This window comes from Echeneis naucrates, chromosome 6 (genome assembly GCF_900963305.1).
Source record: "Echeneis naucrates chromosome 6, fEcheNa1.1, whole genome shotgun sequence".
Taxonomy (NCBI): Eukaryota; Metazoa; Chordata; class Actinopteri; order Carangiformes; family Echeneidae; genus Echeneis; species Echeneis naucrates.
In genome coordinates this window covers 6,415,190-6,424,818 of record NC_042516.1, presented here as the reverse complement: position 1 = coordinate 6,424,818, position 9,629 = coordinate 6,415,190, and the positions used below count along the sequence as shown (strand labels likewise).

General features: G+C 40.4%; 1 protein-coding gene across 8 annotated transcripts in view; it reads right to left on the bottom strand.

Annotated features, from left to right (window-relative positions):
• Nucleotides 1-163: 163 nt before the first annotated feature.
• Nucleotides 164-9,629, bottom strand: part of LOC115044515 (plectin-like) — a 99,280-nt gene continuing 89,814 nt past the window's right edge. For all 8 annotated transcript variants that reach the window (XM_029503579.1, XM_029503580.1, XM_029503575.1 and 5 more), the window contains 3 exons: nt 1,443-8,561; nt 1,119-1,238; nt 164-986 (listed from right to left, as the gene is read on the bottom strand). In XM_029503579.1, the coding sequence (XP_029359439.1) occupies nt 2,403-8,561 (6,159 nt within the window). In that variant the 3' untranslated portion in view covers nt 164-986; nt 1,119-1,238; nt 1,443-2,402. The remainder of the gene's footprint in view (nt 987-1,118; nt 1,239-1,442; nt 8,562-9,629) is intronic.

The window sequence follows — 9,629 nt, the reverse complement described above, 5'->3', positions numbered from 1 at the left end:
TACTTTCCGCTACGGCATACGCAATGCATACCAGACTTAATATATACTATTTGAGAAACAGGACATTTCATATTTCTTGTGTGGTCAGTAGCACAAAAAAAAAAAACCCAACAACTCAAAACATCCTTAGATGCATGGGTGTTGAATCATGGATGACAAAAAGGCCTCTTCAATGCTTATTTATTTACAACATTGTGTTATGTTCAGGACATACAGTTTTATCCACTCATTATATAATTCAGAGCAAAATCTGTCCCATAAGCAAAACCACCAGTTAGTTTGTGATTTAATGTTTTTCTATTAAAATCAGCAAAGTTACATCTGCAGTTGTCTTTATTTTACATCAACATTTTTTCCCAAATATCCTTTGGTTAGTAAACCAAGTTAGTAAAACATGCAACGCAAATTCATAATATATCAGAAACAAGATGAAAACAAAATAAGATTTTACAAACGTAAATATGCCAGAGATGCACAAAAAGAAATATTTGATATGGAAAAATAACTAAGTAAAATAAAGTTTCAAGCTGTTTATCAGTTTGCAAAAAAAATCTGTGGCTAAATGTCAACTTGATATAATACATACATTCATGCAATGTGGTGTTTTATCAAATATTCAAATTCTCCAAATATTTCTCGTTAGTGCTTTGGTTGAACTGAATTCACTGTCATAGATATTACAAAAAATATTCAGTGGACTTAAGACTAGCGAAATCAATATGTGCTGTTGTAGCACGACAGTTAATCACTATTTAAATGAGAAAAAATACACACAGATGTGTCAATGCTATGGGACTGTTATCTTAAAAATTAGATATGACAACATAAATATCACTGTTAGGATTCAAGTAATAAATATATGAAAAGGGGTCATAAATGAAGAGTGCTCCTAGAGAGGTATCCCAAGATGGTTTCAGGTTGACTCAGCCTCAGCTTTCTTCAAATGTGATGTGCAATGGAAATAATGGGTATATTCAATGGGAGATCTAGAAACAAAAAATAGCTATGAATTAAAATCCAAAATGAACATAACAATGAGGAAAAAAGGCGGAAAGATGAAGCTTCATCTAAAGCAAATGAAATGAGAATTGGCGTTAAAGTTATCTAAAAGTCTGTACCTGTATTGCTACATGAGGATGATATGGACTCACGAACCCATCCAAGTTGAGGGGATCATCATACGCTCCAGCCAACCGAATATCTGTGCTTGAATGTTGGATCCTAGGGCACTTGGGCAGCTGTCGAAAAGAAGAGGATAAGCAACATTCAATTTGCAGTGATTAGGATTTTTGAATTTAATCATGGCGGTGGTGTGTGTGTGAGAAAAGGAAAAGTGGTGGAAAGAAATGTCAGTGTAGTTTCTGAAAATCAAATAAACAAAACAGAACATAAAGAAATAATAATAATAATGATTCTTAAAAAAAAAAAAAAAATCAACTTACAAGAACCAAAATAACAGGAGGCGGGTCTGTATAGAAGGAGCGGGACCAAATCTGACATCATCTTGGGATTTATCAGGAGCACTTGATTGATGATGGATGTGAATCCAAAACTTGTGTATATGTAGTGCGTACAACAATGAAATAATGAACACAAAAAATGCAAAAGTCCACTGGATATGAATGAGTACAAAGTAATAGCAGAAGTGAAATTAATTTTTGAGCTGTTTCCATAATTTAACTTCTGGCAGCTCTTTTCAGTGTTGTATTAAATGGTCTGTTTTTTAGTGTGCCACAGAGGGCATTGCATTCGGCATATTATTTAGATACCCATGCAACATTTAATGTAAAAATATAGGAAAAAAAAACCCCACAAAGAAACAAACCAAAAAACAAAATCAACATACTCTATACAAATAATCAGAAATTTGAAGGCATCTATGTATTTTAGAATCTTTTAAAAACTATGTTGACATACAGTATCTCACTATCTCTTAGTACTGTTGGAAAAGATAAAAAATTATTTTCAATTCAAAAGGAAACAAGGAAAACTGGAAAAATATTTCTGTTTGACATACATACATCGTGTATTAGTTTCGGAAAGCACAATTATACAATTTTTTAACTTGTGAAAGAAAACTATAAAGTCACATAAAAAAATGGCTGAAATTTCATGCTTTGCTCAGAAAAATAAAAACTGGCATTTAAATCAGCACTAAAAAAATGTGTCTTTTAAATCTCTAGTAATGCGTTCTTAACTCTCCATACATGAGGCACATGTTTAGATATCTGTTATACATGAAAAAAAATCAATAGCCAATAGTGGCCACATGCAGGGCAGAATAAATAAATTATATTTTCTTTGCTATTGTAACTATTTTTTTTTCCTGTGAGAAATGCAACTCTAAAGTGCATTAGTATTGTTGATTTTTAGTAAAAGCTCTTAAAAAGACAACTAGCAGATCAGAATCTGCGGCTGTAGCCAGTTGAAGAGGATGAGAATGAGGAGGATGAGAAGTTCATGGTGAAGCCAGAGCCTGCATCGAAGCTGCCTCTCCTGGAGCCTGAACGGGATCCGGTCCTTGAACCAGTGCGGGAACCATAGGCAGATCCAGAGCCACTGGCATTGTAGGGACTGTAGAGGCCTTTGCTGGACTGTGAGGAGGCCTCCAAAAGCCTTAAGCCAGACCCTTCCTCAACCATACTCCTGTCCATGGCATCTTTGAAGGAGATTTTCAGTTTGGTTTTTGGACATGTTAGGTATTTAGAATATGCACTGACATCTCTCAGTTTCTGGGCAGTGCGGGCATCAATTGTGCCCTTTCTGATGGATTCATCAATGGACACTCTGCCCTCAACATCAGGCTCAATAAGTCCTCCAGTCAGATATTGGACCTCAAGGAAACGCTGGCCAGCCTCATAGTATAGCCAGCCCTTCTTCAGAGCCTGGGACGCAGACATCTTTACTTTAGTTCTTGGGTCTTCAAAGCCATTAAATGCTTTCTGAGCCAAGTTAAGGCGATCCACCATGACTTTATCCACAAGGCCTTTTTCAGTAGCATCAGTGACAGACAGCCTCTCGCCAGATGAGGGGTCAATTATTCCTCCTGTGCATGCCTGGGCTTCCAGCAGCCTCTGGCCTGTGATACTGTCTACCAGGTTTCTGTGCATTGCCTCAGTGATAGAAACTTTCTCCAGTGTGTCAATGTCCAATATTCCAGCTATCGGGCCTGTCTCCTCTGCTGGGTCATTCCATATGACTGCAGGGGGTTTAATTGAGGGTATGGGGCTCATAGGAGAAGAGTAGGTGGAACCAGTGGTGGAACCAAAGGAAGATGATCGGGAACGGAAGCCCCCCATGTTTCCAGAGAGCATGTCAGCAAATTCTGTGATGGACAGGTTTCCAGATCGGTATGTATCAAGCGAATTTTGGTCAATGAGGTTGCGTGAAAGAGCATCATCAACATCATACTGTCGCCCTGACCGCCTGTCAATGATAATGGATTTGGCAGTACCATCAGAGGAAGTCATTGTGATCTCCTCCCATTCACACTCTTGCTCAGAAAGCTCCAAGTAGGTTTGATGGTCAATGAGTCCCTTCCTGTAGGCCTCGTACACAGTCATTTCTTTGCCCGTCTCCGGGTCTACAATGACAACTCTGCGTTTACGGACCGAGGATTTGGAGGATGTCTTCCTTTCACGACTCTTTTGTTTCAGCAGTAAGAGCATCAGGCCAGTGTCAGGATCATTGATGCACCTCTCCATGAGCTGGAGGTAGGTCAGGTTTTCCTCAGTGTTGGGATCAAAGAAACCTTTGGTGTCATCAGATGGATCTGTCAGGATCTCATTCATTTCCTCATCAAAGAAACCACGGCTATAGGCCACCTCAACTGGCAAACGGTGACTTTCCTCTGGGTCAATGATTCCACCAGTGGCAATCTGGGCTTCCAGGAGACGGATACCATGATCTTTTAGGATGAGCCCCTTTTTCATGGCCTGAAACAGGGAGATGGTCTTGCCTGAATAAGGATCTCTATATCCAGTCACTGCACGCTCAGCAGAGAGAAGCTTGTCTTTGAATTCTGGACCAACAATTCCCATTTTCACTGCTTCATTGACAGTCAGCTTGAGATTTTTGATTGGATCAATGACATAGCCAGTGGCTGCCTGTGCCTCAAGAAGCTCAAATGCAGTGCCTGGCCTTATCATGTTCTTCTTCATGGCTTGATAAATTGATAGACGTTCCTTTGTGGACTCCAAAAACACACCAGCAATACAGCTTGTGCCCTCAAGGTACCTTGATAGCCTGTTGCTCACTTCTTCAACTGAAATGAGACCTTCATTCAGTTGAGTGACAGTCTGCTGGTCAATGATTTGTGACCTGATCATCTCCTCCATTGTGATCTGTTTCCTCAGACCCTTGAATGTCAGTCTCTTGTCTCCCAGGGAGAGGAGGCGCAATCCGCCATCTAACTTGCACCTCTTAAGCAGCTGTGCATATGATATTTCCTCATCAGAGACGGGGTCAACGAACCCTTTAACATTATTCAGCCTCTCATTTGTTTCCTTGTTTATGTAACCTCTTTGTATGGCAACATCTGCCGGCAGGTGGAACTGGAATTCAGGATCGATAATACCACCAGTGGCTGTTTGTGCCTCTAGCATTTTCAGAGCATAATCTTCTGGCACCAGATCCTTTTTCATGGCCTGATAGAGAGAGATGATTTTCCCACTGTATGGATCTTTGTATCCCGTGACTGCTCTTTCAGCTGACAGAAGTTTGTCATGGATCTCAGGGCCGACCACACCCTTACGAACAGCTTCATCAACTGTGAGTGTCTCATTCTTTGCTGGATCAACAATGAATCCTGTAGCAGCTTGTGCTTCTAGCAGGCTGAGGGCCAATTCTGGTTTAATAAAGCCTCTCTTCATTGCTTGGTATATGCTAATCTTTGAGCTTGAGTTAGTTGTGACCCCAGCAACACAGCCTGTGCCATAGAGGTACTGCTTGACACTGGTCATCTCCATTATGTCATGGATATTCCTCTTGCCCTGTTTAAGGAGGTTGTACGTCTCCAAGTCAATAATTCGGGCATTGTAGAGTTCCTCAATAGTTATCCTTCTCCTTATTGTCATGTACGAGAGTGGATTCTCATTTCTAATGATCTCTCTTTGCTCCATGATCTCAATAATAATGATAATCATCCTCTCTTTAGTGATTTTGCCAGAGCGATATTCATCCATGAGCTTCTGCCTCTCTCCTTCTGGAAGCAAGTTTGAGTTCATGACATCCCAGAGATTCATTGGTTTATCAGCAATACCCTCAATTGGAATGTCAATCTGGGTGCTGGTCAGGTCGCTCTGTGTTTGTTCCTCTGTGTAGAGGTATGTCTTCTCCACCACAGTTGGAGACTGAGGTTTGGAGAGTGGGAGGATGTACAGACCTGTCTCTGGATCTCTTTGACATTTGTCTTTAAGCTGTCTGTAGGTTGCATTCTCGTCAGTCTCTGGGTCTGAGAAAGCCTTGTTTTCATCAGAGGGTTCAGATAGGGTCTTAGCAATGTCTTTGCTGAAAATATCCTTCTGATATGCGACATCAATTGGGACACGATGACTGTTTACAGGATCGATGATTCCTCCGCTGACCATCTGTGCTTCTAACAGTGGCATGGCATGTTCTTTCAGTATGAGATCTTTTTGCATTGCCTTGAAGAGGGAGATTTTGTCACCTGTGAATGGATCTTTATACCCAGTGACAGCCTTTTCTGCAGAGAGGAGCTTTTCATGTAGCTCTGGACCAACAACACCTGACTTCACGGCTTCATTTACTGATAGGCACTGGTTCGTCACTGGATCTACAATAAACCCTGTAGCAGCCTGGGCCTCAAGAAGTGAAAGGCCTGTTTCGTGTCTGAGGAGCTTTTTCTTCATGGCCTGGTATATGCTAACTTTCTCTTTTGTTGGCTCCAGGTAGATGCCAGCAATGCTTTCAGATCCCCGAAGGTATTTGTTGACATTGGGATTCTGACTGACTTGTTTTGGTGTTGTTTTGCCTTGTTGGAGGAGCTCGTAGGTTGGTTTGTCAATGATTTTGGATTCATACAGAGACCCTGCTGGAACAGGAGCTCTGAGTCCCTTAAAGCTGGACTGTTCTTGTTTCTTGGTCTCTTTCTCGTCTACAATAGTGATAACAATCTTAATGATCTTCTCAATTGTAATCTTTCCTGACCTAAACTGTCTGAGCAGGTCAAGCCTTTGTTCCTCAGTGAGATATTCAGAATGGATGATTTCCCAGATGGTCATCTTCCTGCCCTTAAATGGCCCAGAGTCAAGCTCCACTGTTGCCTGAGTCATGGCCTCCTTTGTCTGGGCTTCAGTGTATGTTGGCTCCTCCTTTGCGTTGATTGCTTCATCAGACAGAGGAAGAAGCTGGAGGCCAGTTTTCTTGTCAGGGACACATCTCTTGAAGAGCTGTGAATATGTGACATTTTCTTTTGTGTTGGGATCAAAGAAACATTTGGTTTCATCAGTGGGATTGCAAAGGAGCTCTTTTGTTCTGTCATCAAAGTAACTTCTCTTGCAGGCCACATCATGAGGAATGCGATGGCTCTTTACGGGATCAATGATGCCACCGGTGGTCATTTGGGCGTCAAGCAGTCTAATTCCCTGTTCTTTAGGTATGAGATCTTTGTTCATTGCCTGGAACAGAGATACAGTCTTTCCAGTGTATGGATCTCTGTAACCTGTAACAGCTCTCTCTGCAGACAGGAGCTTCTCATGCAGCTCAGGACCAACAACACCTGCTTTCACAGCTTCATCGACAGTGTACTTCTGATTATTAACAGGGTCAACTACATAGCCAGTTCCTGCTTGGGCTTCGAGCATAATCTGGGCAGGTCCTGGCCTCATCATATCCTTCTTCATAGCTTGATAGAAGGACATTGTCTCCTTGGATGAGTCAATAACCACACCTGCAATGCAGTTTGTACCCTTCAGAGCTTTATGGACAGGCTCCATTTCAGACACCTCTTTGACCGTCTTATTGCCCTTGTGTAATTTGTTGTACAGGTCTTTATCAATGATTTTGGATTCCAGGAGTTCACTGGCCGGAACAGGAGCTCTCAGACCATCAAAGGTAATTTCGTTCTTTTTCTCTTTATCCTCTGCCACAGTAATCACAATCTTAATGATTTTCTCAATTGTAATTTTGCCTGTCTTGTACTGACGGAGAAGGTCCTTCTTTTGGTCTTCAGTGAAGTATTCAGAATTGATTATTTCCCAAATTGTGACGGTCTTTCCCTTGAATCTTCCAAATGGCACAGACACAGTAGTTTTGCTGAACACATCCTTAGTCTCTTCTTCTGTGTATATACTTGAGCAGTGAGCAGCTTTCTCTGTAATGGGCAGGAGTAGCAGACCTGTGTCAGGGTCAGTGGTGCATCTCGTCATGAGCTCAGAATATGTCAATGGTTCCTGAGTGCTGGGGTCAAAGTATCCCTTTGTGTCATCTGAAGGGTTCTCCAGGATCTTATTCATTTCTGCGTCATATTGTCCTTGTTTGTAGGCTATTTCATTTGGTACACGGTGACTATTGATAGGGTCAATGATGCCACCAGTTGCAAGCTGAGCCTCAAGAACTCTGATGGCATGATCATGCTCCATGAGTCCCTTCTTCATAGCTTCAAAGACAGAGATCTTATTACCAGTGTATGGATCTTTGTAGCCAACAACAGCCCTCTCAGCTGAAAGCATTTTGTTGTGCAGTTCAGGACCAATCAAACCTTCCTTGACAGCTTCATTAACGGAAAGTTTCTGGTTCTTAAGAGGGTCTAAGATGTAACCTGTGGCTGCCTGGGCTTCAAGAAGTATCATGGCTGTACCTGGAGTGACTTTCTTCTCTTTTGATGCTTGATAGATTGACATTTTTTGATTTGTTGGTGTCAAAACACCAGCAATGCAGTTCTTTCCTTTAAGAATTCTTTTTAGTTTGTCCGTTTCACCAAGGTCTTGTACAGTTGTTTTGCCATTCTTCAGCTTGTCAAAGTCCTTCTTGGATAAAAGACCAATGTCGTGAAGTCTACTCGCAGGTACTTTGTCTCGGATGCCGTCGAATGACAAGGGATCTGGTTTCTTCTCCATACTGTCTACAGCATCACCAGTATTCTGGCCATTGTGAACTTTACTTGTCTCAACGGCTGTAACATGGATGATCTCTTTCTCTGTAACTTTGATACTTTGTTCCTCAAGCTGCTGCAGCTTCTCACGCAATTTCTGGTTCTCTTCTGCAAGAATTCTTTCCTGCTCCAGTCTCTTCTTTTCTAGTTCCTGCATTTCTTTTTGCTTATTGAGCATCTCTTCTTCAGCCTCTTTTTGCTTATTTAGGGCTGCATCCATGGTAGCCTGGAGTTTCTTCTTGTCCTCCTCCATCTGCTTCCTCTGGCGTTCTTGTTCATCTTTGAGAGCCTTGGCCTTTTTGACCTCTTCTTCAAACTGGTTCTCCAGCCTCTTTTTCTCATCTTCAATTAGTTTTTCTTTCTTCAGGAGCATTTCCTTTTCTGTCTGGAATGTCTGCTGGAGCATTGTCTTCTCATGTTCTATTTGTTTCTGTTGTGCATCAGCAATCTGGTAAAATAAAAAAAAAAAAAAGTGAGTACAAGTTTTTGACTGAGGCACATATGCTTTACAAATGTTTATTTTTTTTATGGAATTATAGATATTGCATTTTCTGCCATTTGTTTGTAATGAATATAAGGTGTACAATGCACTCTGTATGTATTATGCAATTGATGATATTCAGCATGTAAAGCTGAATAAATTATTATTATTATACTTTAAGCAAAATGAATGCAATTTATTTCTGGAATTATTTTCTAGTTTTGATAAAACCCTTTTACATCTACATTACTAAACTCAGAACAACCATGCTATATAGTATATAAATATAATTGGCAAAAATAAATCTAATAATAATAACTAATAATTACAAGACAGACAATTCAATTAATGGCATTTGTGATGGAATTTTTTATGTAAATGTAGCTAGTCTAACCTACTGGAATTGATAATTATTGTGTGTGTCACGCTTATTTAATGAAGCATATGTTTGAACTTCTAGACAAAACAGCTAAACATCGATTGTGAAAGTCAAATTTAAATGACCGTGTAGTGGTACTTGTAACATACAGTGCAAGTAGATATAGTCTATACATTTAAGTAAAGTGAATCCATAATAATGCATTACTATTTATTTTCCTATTCCCATTTCCCATTCCTACTAAAGCGACAAGAAAATGATAATAGCTGATTGTGGTTACCATGAAATGAACTATACTCAGTTATCCACTATGCTCCATTCTGTTTGCCATGATGTAGGGGTGGGTAGACCTTTCCTATTACTTTGATATGCACGTGTTCCTCATTTGGAATTGATTCCTTTTTAGAAATATCGACCTACAAAATATGGTTGGTTGCATCACTTCCATATGTTTACTAATGTAAAAGTTCAACACATATTTGTGCTAAAATAGAGATATTTAGCTGGTCAATGTCACATGACTGGAAACTGAGACACAAGACCCAAGAAAGTGAACACTGCGCAGCGGCTGTTAATGTATAAATCACTTACATATCCTGTGACTGCTTGACATGGGCATCAAGATATACTACTTAAGAGCACTAGAAAATTTGACT